Here is a 14,682-nt window from a genome sequence, read left to right as displayed (position 1 = left end):
ATCGACTTGAAGGCGATGGGTTTGGTTTTTGGTTTGGATCCTTACTCTTAGGGACTTGTTCTAAGATAAACTTCTCTTGGCCAATAAGAAATAGTAATAACAATAGTTAATATTTATTAAGCTCTTTCCAGATGCCAGGTATTGTTTTAAGTGCTTTTCATGTTTTAACTTGTTTACTAACACTCTAAGATATGTATTATTGTTGTTGTTGTTATTTTTATTAAGATGAGGAAACTCAGGAACAGAGGGGTCAAGTAATGTGCCCTCTGACCATAGCTAGTCAGTGGTGGAACTGAGTTTTGGACTTAGGAAATTTGGTCCTGCAACTAAGATTCTATCACTCATCTACTCAAAACCACCTTCTTAGCCTGGCATTTAAGGTCTTCCAACATTCTGACACCAACACTCCCAACATCTTTTCTTATTAATTCATTTATGCATTCATTCAACATATATTGAGCATCTATCTTAGGCCAGGCACTGACTTAGGTCTTGGGTTTGTAGAGCTGAATGCTAATCCTTTTCCTTAGGAAACATAAGATCTTTGGGGGGAGAGAAAGGAGAGAATGAACAAAAATATCAAAATCCTTATTTTACCAATGCTCTCAGCACAATCAAACCTTTAATAAATTTGAACAGGAACTTCATGTATTTTATGTCCTAAGATTTTTATTTTAGGATGAATAATTTGACTTCAAATATGTAAGACGTCTTTCAGATACCTGATTTCTCCAAACACTGCCCCAGCTTTCAGAGTAACCAGAACTTGAGTACCATCGGGGCCTCCGAGAACTTGGACTGCTCCTTGCTTGATTATATACATTTCTTTGCCAATTTCTCCCTATATGCCAAATGTAAAGAAGAAATAGTAGTCACCTTATTACTGATAACTATGCCCCAAAGTAAGAAATATAAAGTCTTCCAGAAGAGTAAATGAAAATGAAAAAAAGATGCAACATCAATGTAAAACTAATTATCTTAATAGCTTGAGGTAGTTACATAAACCCTGGTTGGACATATCACCCAAAAGGAAATTATTAGGAAGTGGACACTTCCCAACATGTGAACATTGTATGCCACCACTGGACATATGAATGTATTTCAGTCAGCATATTGTACCAGGAATGGGCTTGACTGTGAGAGCATGGACACACCTGGCTTTGGTGACCACTGTGGAGCTTTGAAGGAGGTGATTGATCTATGCAAAGAGCATGGGCTACAGCCATTCAAATGTTTACTCTTCTACCTATGGCGTTGAGGAATAATTTTGGGAACTGATGCATAAAAGACCTTTAAGCTGTTATTCTTATTCCACATTGAGAGGGAAGTATTAATGCAGCAGGTTGTTTTACTCCTTTCTGCTTATCTCTGAGGATTCCTGGAACCAGGGCAATGACTCTCATTGAAGCCCTGAGAACAAAACTCCGGGAATATTCACGTGGTCACTGGTTAATGATGCTATCACTTATGGCCAAGGTAGTGGGCAAGATGTAGCAGCCTGCCAGCATTGTTAAACATAAGCACCAAGATTTATGGTGTGCTTCTAGTACTTGTTTGGAATCTGCACCATGGTTGCTCATATGGCTAGATGACAAGCCCCCCTTAAAGAACTCTGGCCCCCAACACTCAGGTGGGCTTTCCTGGCAGTGATATTTTGCTTGTGTCTCTTTGGTTCACAGCTGGAGAGAAAAGTACATTCTTGCAGGCCTCACAGAGGAAGGACCTAAGAAGACTGAGGCTGATTTATGTTGAGTGATGTGAGTCCTTCCAGCAAATCTCCAAGCTAGTGGGTGGCTGTGGGGCCCCTGGAACACATCCTCTTATTCCAAAAAAATAAACATGTCTGACAAGAGAACTACATGTCATTTGGGTCAAAAAAAGTCTGTTAAATTCTATATAAGCTAGTCTGCATGTAATACAAGGCAAACTACTTGGATAATAGAATCTACATGATTTAGTGAGTTGGATCTTGATCACCCTGAGGTATAAAAAAATTGCATGAATACAGTAAATTCCCTTGCATGGCTCAGGAGTGAACTGGGTTATTTGAGTTAATCAAACATTCCGGTTAACCATATTTTCAAAAGATTAAACCAAACCCAAACCCACTGCTGTTGAGTCTCAAGATTAAACACGATTGATTATAGTTTATGCCCTGAGATGACTGAGGCAATGAGTATTTGGTGCCATTGCTAGCACAGAGTTGATAGGCATTCATTTATGAATTAAGGAAATATAGTCTTTCTCTGGGAAGTTTTGAAGTTTTTTTTTAATGCCAAGGATTATTTTTTTGAACATTAGTTATTGATGTAATTGTAAGTTTGAGTTTAGAATTACCAGACTCCATCTCCTAATTAACTTATAACCAAAACCAAACCCAAACCTTTGCTGTCGAGACGGAATATATAAAACCCAAAAAACCAAACCTGTTGCTGTCGGGTTGATTCCAACTCTTAGCGACCCTATAGGACAGAGTAGAACTGCCCCACAGGGTTTCCAAGGAGCAGCTGGTAGATTCAAATTGCAGACCGTTTGGTTAACAGCCATAGCACTTAACCACTGTGCCACCAGGACTCCTAGTTAACATATGGGAAATTAAAATTCTCATTTTAGCTCCCCATTACCCTTATGAAGAAGGTAGAGTCTATGCTATCATTTCCATTTTACACAAAATAAAACCAAGGCATTGATTGGCTTAGCTGAAGAACCAAGTTCCATGACTCAGTAATTAGAAGCAAAAGGAAGTCTAGAATCCAGATATCCTAAGTGAGCAATGCAAGAATTATGTCTCTATTTTGCATTGTACGCTGGACAATGCAAAATAGAAACATAATTCTTGCATTGCTCACTAGAAACTAGTAAGTATATATTAATACTCAAACATAGATCAAAGTAAAAATTCTAACATGGATGGATTTTATTACGTTTATTTACATAATAGCAATGCTAATAACAATATCTAGTATTTTAAGTATTTTTAAAAGCAATAATAATATCTGGTATCTACAGAGCTCCTTGTTTTAATTCCTTTTTTTCCTTTTAGACACGCTTCTTTATAAAAAACAAGGAACTTTCATAGATATTATTTAAAAAAAAATTTTTTTTTTTTTTTAATTCTTGCAAAAACCACTGTGAGGCTAAATAAGGAAGGCATCATTCTTTTTATTTACGAATTGATAGTAGACGATTGAGAAGTAAAGTGTCTTAAGAAAACTTACAAGGTAGATGACAGCACTAGCACTAGCAGCACTTATATTACCTGACTCTCTGTAATACATGGGGCCCTGGTGGCTTAGTGGTTAAGAGCTTGAAGGTTGACAGTTTGAATCTACTAGCCGCTACTTAGAAACCCTATGGGGCAGTTCTACTCTGTCCTACAGGGTCGCTATCAGTTGGAATCAACTCAACAGCAATGACAACAACAATATAATACATATAGATATATCATATCTAATGACGACTCCAGTGTCAAGACTAATCTCTTAAAGATGAATACAGTGGCTATGAATGATTTTAAAAATAAGGGAAAGTGTCTGAAAATTAGTTTTCTAAGACATACTTCAGGAAGTAATGATTAGAACAGGGTCATATTCTTTTTTCTTTGCATGAAGTAACTCTCAAGGAACTGGAATGATTTTTCAAAGGCAGTTATTACCACTGACTGGAAGTAGAAGTACATAATGGGTACTCAAATATAGTTCAGCACTTTTAATTATTTTTTAATGATCATTTCAATAATTTTCTAAGGAGATCTGGCATAATCAACCAACCAAAACTTCCACTATTTCTTGCATATTTCTAGGCTAATTTAAGCCTTTTCTGCAAGTTTAATTAGCATTCAAATGAAGTAGACATTCCTCAGAGAACAAGGGCTGACAGCATGTGCAAAATAAGATCGAACCAAGCTCTTTTGGTTGGTTTATGTACTAATTTGAAAAAAGTGTAGAAATGTAAGAGCTTCGTGCAGAGTGAGGTCACCCTTAGTGAGAAGCTACAAGATTCTTGTGTAGGAGGCTATTTCCAAGGCTACAGGGAACTTTATGGCACTTGAGTGTACCCTATCAGAAAACAGCAGTGCTACTCAAAGTGTAGTTTCTGGACCAGCAGCATCACTCACTTTGGAGCTTGTTTAGAAACCAAACCAGTTGTCATCGAGTTGACCCAACTCATGGTAATCCCATATGTGTCAGAGTAGAACTGTGCTCCATAGGGTTTTCTATGGCTGATTTATTTAGGAGTAGATTGCAAGGCCTTTGTTCCAAGGTGCCTCTGGGTGGACTCGAACCAACAACCTTTAGGTTAGCAGCTGAGCACATTAACTCACTACCTGGGGACTCCCGAAGTTTGCTTAGAGGTGCAAATTCTACTAGATCAGAATGTCTGGGCGGAAGCTCAAGAATCTACACTTTAACAAAATCTCCGGGCAGTTCTTAATCTAACCCAGTGCTGTCAAGTTGATTCTGACTCATAGTGACCCTACAGGGCAAGGTAGAACAGTTGACCTTTTGGTTAGCAGCTGTAGCTCACCATAGCCCATAACTACTACACCACCAGGGCCCTTAAAAAAAAAAACCCACTGCCATCGGGTCGATTCTGACTCATAGCAACCCTATAGGACAGAGTAGAACTGCCCAATATGGTTTCCAAGGAGCGCCTGGCGGATTTAACTGCCAACCTCTTGGCTGGCAGCCGTAGCACTTAACCACTATGCCACCAGGGTTTCCCCAGGGCCCTTAATCGACACTCTAAATTGTAAGAATCATTGCCTTAGAGCATCCTGGAAAAATTCTCAAATGCTCTTTGAGGCAGTCCAAGCTACCCAACTGGTAATCATCCTAGGAACAATCCTAAGGGTGAGGCAGGTCAGCAAACTCAGACCAGAACCCTGCCATTTCTTCAATTATTTAGGTAACCTCCAACACAGCATAAGTTTTTTTGTTTTTTGTTTTTTTCTCCTCCTTTCCTATAATGGTTTGTGGCACTGATGAGCAAAACCTAAGCTGTACTAAGTTGTCTAAAATCTGGTCAAGTAAGTTTCATCTCTCTCAATATGTACTATCACTTAAATGTCCTTTTAAACAAAAACAGAGACAAAATGACAACAAGAAACAAAGAACTATGGTTTGTAGTTCTTTCCGCTCTTTTCTCTATTTCTTTCCTTCCCTTCAAGTGTGTTTGCTGATTTGTTTTTATTATTGAGAGATGGTTGTGATGTAAGGAAGAAATGAGAAATGATAAGGCTGTACCTCCTCTGCATTTTACACATTGTTAAGCAAATGTGCACAGCTTAGGGGCTCGGGTACTAAAGCTCATATGAGTCATCTCAATTTTCAGCCCCTGCTGCTATTGGAACAAATTGAAAGACCATTTTGGTGTGTTAAGGTCATGTCATTCCAAATGCACCACTGCTCTAAAGGGATCCTTAAAATGCAATGTGGTTTGTATACTTGTTTTTATAAAAATGATTTGATAGCACCAATTTGCCTGCTTTTAATGTAGGCTAGTTTGCGTGTCCTTGGTTTCCATTATATCACAATTTCTCTCCCATTTTCCTTGTATCTCTGACAGCTTCTTCTCAGTTGCCTTGTCTGACTTTTCTTCTTTGTTCTCCTCCTTAAACATTGGTATTTTTCAAAGTTACAGCCTTGGCCCTCTTCTCTTACCTTTTCTTGAGTGTTTCATGAAGTCAGCTTCTACTATACAGCGACCCCAAACATTTACCTTTAGTTCCATCCTCTTTCATGGACTAGACTCATTTCCAACTGTGCACCCAGCATCTCCACCTCGATGACTCCATCTGGAAGTACTCCACGCTCCATTTGACTTCGTCTTCCACCACTATGCCAAAAGCTCACTTCCTTCCATTTCCTGAACATGCCAAGCTCATGGCTCATGTTTCTTAGTCTTCATCTAAAGTGCTGTCCCCCTGAACCTGGAGGGACCCTGAAGAACATGGCCCCTGGACTCTCTGTTAGCCCAGTACTGAAACCTTTCCTGAAGCCAACTTTTCAGACAAAGATTAGACTGGACTATAAGATTTTTATAAGATATAAAAAAGATACTCGTGAAGAGAGTGCTTCTTAACTCAAGTAGATACATGGAACTAAATGAGCAACTCCTGCCCGGAGGCAAGATGAGAAGGCAAAAAGGGACAGGAGCTGGTTGAATGGACATGGGAAATTCAGGGTGGAAAGGAGGAGTGTGCTGTCACATTGTAGGAAGAGCAATTAGGGAAACAAAAACAATGTGTGTATAATCTTTGTATGAGAAACTAACTTGAACTGTAAACTTTCAATTAAAGCACAATAAAAAAAAGAAGATAAAAATAAAAAATAAATAAAATGTCCCCTCCATTCTTTTACTAAAGAACTACTTCTCTTTAGGTTTTACAAAGGTCATGCCTTACAACCTGTCGGCCTCCTCACTCTTCCGCCCTCATGCACTCCAATCTAAATTAAGTGCCTTTGCTGTTGCATACACTCTTGGCAACTTCTTTTTTCCCCTTATTCAACTTAATCCATTTTGTAGTTAGGCATTTATTTAATTTCATTTGTTTATTATTTGTCTCTTCCATCAAGCCAATGGTTCTTAACTCTGACTGCATTTTAGAATCATCTGGGGGAGCTTTTAAAAAAAAAATGATATATGGGCTCCACCCAAATCAATTGAATTGCTGAGGATGGAGCAGAAACATCTACACTCAGGGGATTCTAATGCACACTGTAAATTGAATACTGCTGTGCCAGACTCTAAGCCCCTGGAGGACAAGAATCATCTTTTTTTGCTCACTGCTATACATACTTTTTTTTTATACATACCCAAGGTTCCTGGGGGTGCAGACAGTTTGTACTCGACTACTAACCTAAAAGGTTGACAGTTCAAACCAGTCCAGTGGCATCACAGAAGACAACTGTAGTGATCTGCTTCCGTAAGGACTACAGCCAAGAATATCCTATGAAGAAGTTCTACTCTGTAATCTATGGGGTTGCCATGAGGTGGGATTTTCTTGACGGTAATGGCTTTTTTTTTTTTTTTTTGCATATACCTAGTATATACCAGTAGCTTGGCTCATTGTAAGCAAAACTATTTATTAAATTTTATCTAACAAATGATATTGAAAATGTTCTAATTTTTGCCTTATTGAGGTTCTCTTTAACTCCCTCACTCTGCAGACACAGTTCTTCCTTTCTGCCTTCACTTATGCTAATTCTTTCTTATACTGGAACACCTATTTCTTCTTTCACTTGGTTCACTCCTATTCATCCTGTAAGACTTAGCTTGGATATCATTTTCTCCAAAAAATCTTGCCAGTACCTCCCAAAAGGACAAGTGTCCCTACTTTGTTGCCCAACAAGTAGCTTGTATTTACTTCTATCATAGTACTTAACTCTTTATTTTGGAGTGATGTAAGTACTTTGCTGGCTTTAAAACCCCAAGATCTTTGATAATCTCTCATGTCTTTGAATTGCTTATCTTCCTCTATTCTTTTACTTGATTTTTGACTTCATCATTGATTTAGTCCTTCAAGATATAAAACCTAGGGTCATCATTCCTTCTTGCCTACCCTAAGTTAATAATCAGAGATGTGCAAAAAAATTTACTCAAGGGGCTGTTCATTTTAGTTGTTGTTCTTATTGTTAGGTGCTGTTGAGTCGGATCTGACTCATAGCGACACTATGTACAACAGAACAGAACACGGCCCGGTCCAGCGCCATCCTTACAATTGTTGTTATGCTTGAGCTCATTGTTGCAGCCACTGTGTCAATCCACCTCATTGAGGGTCTTCCTCTTTTCTGTTGACCCTGTATTCTGCCAAGCATGATGTCCTTCTCCAGGGACTGATCCCTCCTGACAACGTGTCCAAAGTATGAAGACGCAGTCTCACCATCCTTACTTCTAAGGAGCATTCTGGCTGTACTTCTTCCAAGACAGATTTGTTTGTTCTTTTGGCAGTCCATGGTATATTCAATATTTTTCGCAAACACCACAATTCAAAGGCGTTAATTCTTCTTTGGACTTCCGTATTTATTGTCCAGCTTTCACATGCATATGATGCGATTGAAAATAACATGGCTTGGGTCAGGCACACCTTAGTCTTCAAGGTGACATCTTTGCTTTTCAATACTTTAAAGAGGTCCTTTGCAGCAGATTTACCCAATGCAATGCGTCTTTTGATTTCTTGACTGCTGCTTCCATGGCTGTTGATTGTGGATCCAAGTAAAATGAAATCCTTGACAACTTCAGTCTTTTCTCCGTTTATCATGATGTTGCTCATTGGACCAGTTGTGAGGATTTTTGTTTTCTTTATGTTGAGGTTCAATCCATACTGAAGGCTGAGGTCTTTGATCTTCATTAATTAGTAAGTGCTTCAAGTGCTCTTCACTTTCAGCAAGCAAGGTTGTGTCATCTGCATAACGCAGGTTGTTAATGAGTCTTCCTCCAATCCTGATGCCCCGTTCTTCTTCATATAGCCCAGCTTCTTGTATTATTTGCTCAGCATACAGATTGAATAGATATGGTGAAAGGATACAACCCTGACGCACACCTTTCCTGACTTTAAATCACTCAGTATCCCCTTATTCTGTCCAAATAACTGCCTTTTGATCTACGTAAAAGTTCTTCATGAGCACAATTAAGTGTTCTGGAATTCCCATTCTTCGCAGTGTTATCCATAGTTTGTTTTGATCCACACAGTCTAATGCCTTTGCATAATCAATAAAACACAGGTAAACATCTTTCTGGTATTCTCTGCTTTCAGCCAGGATCCATCTGACATCAGCAATGATATCCCTGGTTCCACGTCCTCTTCTGAAACCGGCCTGAATTTCTGACAGTTTCCTGTCAATATACTGCTGCAGCCATTTTTGAATGATCTTCAGCAAAATTTTGCTTGCATATGATAGTAATGATATTGTTCTATAATTTCTGCATTTGGTTGGGTCCCCTTTCTTGGGAATAGGCATAAATATGGATCTCTTCCAGTCAGTTCGCCGGGGAGTTGTCTTCCATATTTCTTGGCATAGACGAGTGAGCACCTCCAGCACTGCATCTGTTTGTTGAAACATCTCAATTGATATTCTGTCAATTCCTGGAGTCTTGTGTTTCGCCAATGTCTTCAGAGCAGCTTGGACTTCTTCCTTTAGTACGATCGGTTCTTGATCATATACTACCACTTGAAATGGGTGAACATCAACTAATTCTTTTTGGTATAATGACTCAGTGTATTCCTTCCATGTTTTGATGCTTCCTGCATCGTTTAATATTTTCCCCATAGAATCCTTCACTATTGCAACTTGAGGCTTGAATTTTTTCCTCAGTTCTTTCAGCTTGAGAAACACCAAGCATGTTCTTTTCTTTTGGTTTTCTACCTCCAGCTCTTTGCACATGTCATTATAATACTTTAGTTTGCCTTCTCTAGCCGCTCTTTGAAATCCTCTGTTCAGTTCTTTTACTTCATCTTTTCTTCCTTTTGCTTTAGCTGCTCGACGTTCGTGAGCAAGTTTCAGAGTCTCCTGTGACATCCATCTTGGTCTTTTCTTTCTTTCCTGTCTTTTCAATGACCTCTTGCTTTCTTCATGTATGATGTTCTTGATGTCATTCCACAACTCGTCTGGTCTTCAGTCACTAGTGTTCAATGAGTCAAATCTATTCTTCAGGTGGTCTCTAAATTCAGGTGGGATATTACTCAAGGTTATATTTTGGCTCTGGTGGACTTGCTCTGATTTTCTTTAGTTTCAGCTTGAACTTGCATATGAGCAGTTGATGGTCTGTTCCACAATTGGCCCCTGGCCTTGTTCTGACTGTTGATATTCAGCTTTTCCATCATCTCTTCCCACAGATGCAGTCAATTTGATTCCTGTGTGGTGAAGTCCATGTGTATAGTCGCTGTTTATGTTGGTGAAGGAAGGTATTTGGAATGAAGAAATCATTGGTCTTACAAAATTCTATCATTCAATCTCTGGCATTGTTTCTATCCCCAAGGCCATATTTTTCAACCACAGATCCTTCTCCTTTGTTTCCAACTTTTGCATTCCAATCACCAGTAATTATCAACGCATCCTGATTGCATGTTCGATCAATTTCAGACTGCAGCAGCTGATAAAAATCTTCTATTTGTTCATCTTTGGCCTTAGTGGTTGGTGTGTAAATTTGAATAATAGTCATATTAACTGGTCTTCCTTGTAGGCATGTGGATATTATTCTATCACTGACTACGTTGTAATTCAGTATAGATCTTGAAATGTTCTTTTTGACTGTGAACGCAATGCCATTCCTCTGCAAGTTGTCATTCCCAGCATAGTAGACTATATGATTGTCTGATTCAAAATGGCCAATACCAGTCCATTTCAGCTCACTAACACCTAGGATATCGATGTTATGTGTTCCATTTCATTTTTGACAATTTCCAATTTTCCTAGATTCATACTTCATACATTCCAGGTTCCGATTATTAATGGATATTTGCAGCTGTTTCTTCTCATCTTGAGTTGTGCCACATCAGCAAATGAAGGTCCCAAAAGCTTTACTCCATCTACGTCATTAAGGTTGAGTCTACTTTGAGGAGGCAGCTCCCGCCCAGTCATCTTTTGAGTGCCTTTCAACCTGAGGGGCTCATCTTCCGGCACTATATCAGACAATTTCCTGCTGCTATTTTTTTTTAATTCATAAGGTTTTCACTGGCTAATGCTTTTCAGAAGTAGACTGCCGGGTCCTTCTTCCTAGTCTGTCTTAGCCTGGAAGCTTGGCTGAAACCTCTTCTCCATGGGTGACCCTGCTGGTATCTGAATACCGGTGGCATAGCTTCCAGCATCACAACAACACAGAAGTCTCCACAGTACGACAAACTGACAGACATGTGGGGGGTTCATTTTAGAGTTATTTATGATTTTTTGTAATAGCAAACATGTGGAAATAATCTAAATGTCCACCAATAGGAAGTTGGTGTGGCATATCCGTAGACTGGAATATTATGGAGTTAAAAAAAAAAATCAGGTTGTAGAAGTTTACATAATAATACGTAAAAGATTTGTACGATATACTGTAATACGACAAAGCAAGTTTCAAAATCATATGTATGGTATGATGCCAATTTCATAAAACAAGATCTGTATATCCATCAATCCATCTAAAAAAATAATACAATACTTATTAATAGTGGTTATTTCTGAGTGGTAGAATTTTCGTCTTTGTGATTTTATGCATTTTCCATTTTTAAAAATAATGTATATGTACTACTTTTGTAATCATAAAAAGCATAATAAAGTTTTTTAAAATGTGGCATTGATTATGCACAAACAGCGTAAGCCAAATAGAGTTAACTGACAGTTTGCTGAAGACATAAAAAGGGCAGAACCACCTTTTGCTTCTGTAACCTTTTTCTCCACTTCAAATATTTGGAATTAATCGGGTGTGATGACTAATAATATTCATTTATACGAAGCACTTTTTCAGACTACCATACCACTTATATCCTGTAACGTAAGTAATGAAATCCACATTGTCTTGTTCCATTTTTAACCTTGAGAGCACATTATTGTTACACAGAGGTGTATGTTATAATTTATTTCTATATGATGGAATTCACCCCAGACAAGTTTTGTTTAAACTATGCTCTTGACCTATGTTTGAACTTCTCTTCAATGCATTTACTAGTTGTGCATTTGAAAGATAGCACATCCTTACCTTTTTGCAGACAAAGTCACCAGGTAAATAGACAGTGGATTTCAATCTTAGCAACATGTCATAAATCATCTGCATATCACAACCCTGTATAAAGAGAAAAATAATTCTTATAGGCACACCCGAAAGACCAATATTCTAAATTATTTTACAATGCAAAGAGATAAACAGTAACAGGCATTATCTATGCTGAAACTAAACTATTAATGGAAATGGACTTGTTGGGCAGAAAATTTAGGGCAAAAAATATAGTACTGTGGCAAGAGTTTGATTACTGGTCCGTCAGATGTGGGTTTGAATCCTGGCTCCACTACTTATTGCTATGTAACCTCTTATGCCTTCACATATAAAATGAGGATAAAAATGGCTTTTACACCATACTGGTAAAGTTAAGCACTTCACATGGTGCTTAATTAATGATAGCTTTTTTTTAAGGTACAGTTCATCTTTATTATCTGTGGATTTCATATTTGAAATTCACCTACTTGCTAAAATGTATTTGTAACCCCCAAATCAATACTTGTGACACTTTCACAGTCATTTGAGGACATGCATAGAGGAGCAAAAAATTTGAGTTGCCTCTTGTACATATTCCCAGCTGAAGTGGAACAAGGTGATGCTCTGCCTTCTTATTTTAGCTCTTATACTGTAAAAAAGTGTCCTCTTCATGGTCTATCTAGTGCCTGTTCTTTGCATTTTTATTTTTTTTTGTTGGTCATTTGACTTTTTAAAATGGCCCCAAGCATAGTGCTGAAGTGCTGTCTGGTGTTCTGAAGTGCAATAAGGCTGTAATGTGCACTATGGAGAAAATATGTGTTAGATAAACCTCATTCAGGCATGAGTTATTGTACTGTTGGCTGTGAATTCAATGTTAATGAATCAACAATGTATCTTAAATAAGTTGCCTTTAAACAGAAACACACATAAAACAAGGTTATGTACTGCCTGGTTGATGAAAGTGCTGTGACCAGAGGCTCACAGACATCTAATCCTCTATTTTTCTTAGGAGCAAAGGTTTAGTATTTGCCAATTCAGTGTTCACAATGACTTTATAGGACATAACTACTGTGAATAACAAGAACTGACTGTAACAATAAATATTATAATAATAATAGTGCTACATTATTATAGTTTAGTATAGTATAGCCTATTAGGACGGACATAGAAACCTTTGATTAATATTTTTCTCTGTTATAACACCTTTTATGCCATTGCTAGATATTACTACTAACTTTGTAAGCCTGTATGTCCTTCTTCCCCAACTCAATTACCACTTTCTTCAAGGCAGGGGAAATGCATATAGTAGATACAAAAGCAATATCTATTGAGCAAATGACAGTTCAAATCCACTTTTTAAAAAACAATTTATTTTACTTTTGTTGTTGTCATTGAGAATATACCCAGCAGAACATACACCAATTCAACAATTCCTACATGTACAATTCAGTAACATAGATTACATTCTCACCTTCCTTTTCTGAGTTATTCCTCCCCCATTAATATAAACTCACTGCCCCTTAAGGCTCCTATCTCATCTTTCGAGTTGCTGTTGTCAATTTGATCCCACATACATAGTCCTTAAGACAGCAAATGCTCAAGGCAGACATTTTTTAGCAGTTAAACTAGACTGTTGTTTGGTTTTGAGAAGGCTTCAGGGGATATTTTTTGCTTAAGGTTTAAAGGTTATCTCTGGGCAATAATTTCCAGGGTTCATCCAGCCTCCATGGCTCTAGAAATCTGAATTCCATGAGAATTTGAAATTCTGTTCTCCAGTTTCCCTGTTTTGACCAGGATTCTTTTATAGAATCTTTGATCAAAATATTCAGTAATGGTTGTTAGGCACTATCCAGTCCTTCTGGTCCCATTGCAAAAGGGGCAGTTGTTCATGGAGACAGTTAGGTACACATTCCATTTCCTTCTCCTTGTCCTGACTCTCCTTCTTCCTCTGTTGTTCCAGGTGAATAGAAACCAATTGTATCAAATCAACTTTCAATAGTGTAAGAAACAATTTGATTTATTAGAATATATGTCTAGATTTGTATTGTGTCCAAATAATTTGTATGTATCTATATGATGGATTAAAGCAAAATCTACAAATGCTCAAAAGATCTCATTTCAGATGGTGGTTTTAAAATTTTTTCTTTCACCAAATGCTTTTTATTCCTAGAGCTGCTAACATGCAGAAGCTTTCCTTTTGTGGTGGGTGGTGGCTATCTTTTAAGGGAATTATCATTTCGCACAGAAGTAATCAGAAAGTCAGTAGCAGAGGAAGGAGGTGGAGAAGCAAAGGGCCTGCCCCCAATTTGTGGATTGGATAATCATTCCTTTAGCAATCACCAGTTTACTGTAATGGTTTCAGTAACAAATACTTGACCTAGATCCATGTGTAATTTCAACCTCAGGGTTGCTTAACTGATAAGGAAAGTTAATAATTTATGATTGAAGTATTTTCAAGTAGCCATTGATGAGAGGCATTCAGATGAACTTGGTGTTATAATTTAGAAAATTCATTTGAGAAAGTACAGCTTTTAGTTCTTCAGTACAGAGCAAAAACCAAGGCTGGCAGGAAGACGTTCTACACACAGTTCAACAAAGATGAAAGAGAGTAAGCTTAGCTGGGATGATTCCTTAAGTTGAAAGAAAAGCTATAATTCATGGTAGGTAATCATGTCATGTCATAAGACGTGTTGTTGTTAGGTGCTGTTGGTTCCAACTCAGAGTGTCCCTATGCACAACAGAAGAAAACACTACCCAGTCCTGTGCCATCCTCACAATCGTTGTTAAGCTTGAGCCCATTGTTGCAGCCACTGTGTCAATCTATCTCCTTGAGGGTCTTCCTCTTTTTCGATGACCCTCTCCTTTGCTTAGCATGATGTCCTTCTCCAGGGACTAGTTCCTCCTGATAACATGTCCAAAGTATGTGAGATGTACTGTCCCCATCCTTGCTTCTAAGGAGCATTCTGGTTGTACTTCTTTCAAGACAGATTTGTTCTTTCTTTTGAC

At 38.0% G+C, this 14,682-nt stretch overlaps 1 protein-coding gene across 1 annotated transcript in view; it reads right to left on the bottom strand.

Annotated features, from left to right (window-relative positions):
* The window catches only part of CNGB3 (cyclic nucleotide gated channel subunit beta 3), a 173,871-nt gene that overhangs the window by 18,137 nt on the left and 141,052 nt on the right, over positions 1 to 14,682 (bottom strand). Inside the window, exons 14-15 of the mRNA XM_049854335.1 lie at positions 11,683 to 11,766; positions 723 to 841 (exon numbers count right to left, since the gene is read on the bottom strand). Of these exons, the coding sequence (XP_049710292.1) occupies positions 723 to 841; positions 11,683 to 11,766 (203 nt within the window). The remainder of the gene's footprint in view (positions 1 to 722; positions 842 to 11,682; positions 11,767 to 14,682) is intronic.

The sequence above is a fragment of the Elephas maximus genome, chromosome 15 (genome assembly GCF_024166365.1).
Source record: "Elephas maximus indicus isolate mEleMax1 chromosome 15, mEleMax1 primary haplotype, whole genome shotgun sequence".
Classification (NCBI taxonomy): domain Eukaryota; kingdom Metazoa; phylum Chordata; class Mammalia; order Proboscidea; family Elephantidae; genus Elephas; species Elephas maximus.
Note: the sequence above shows the minus strand (reverse complement) of the source record. Positions and strands in the feature narration are given on the sequence as shown.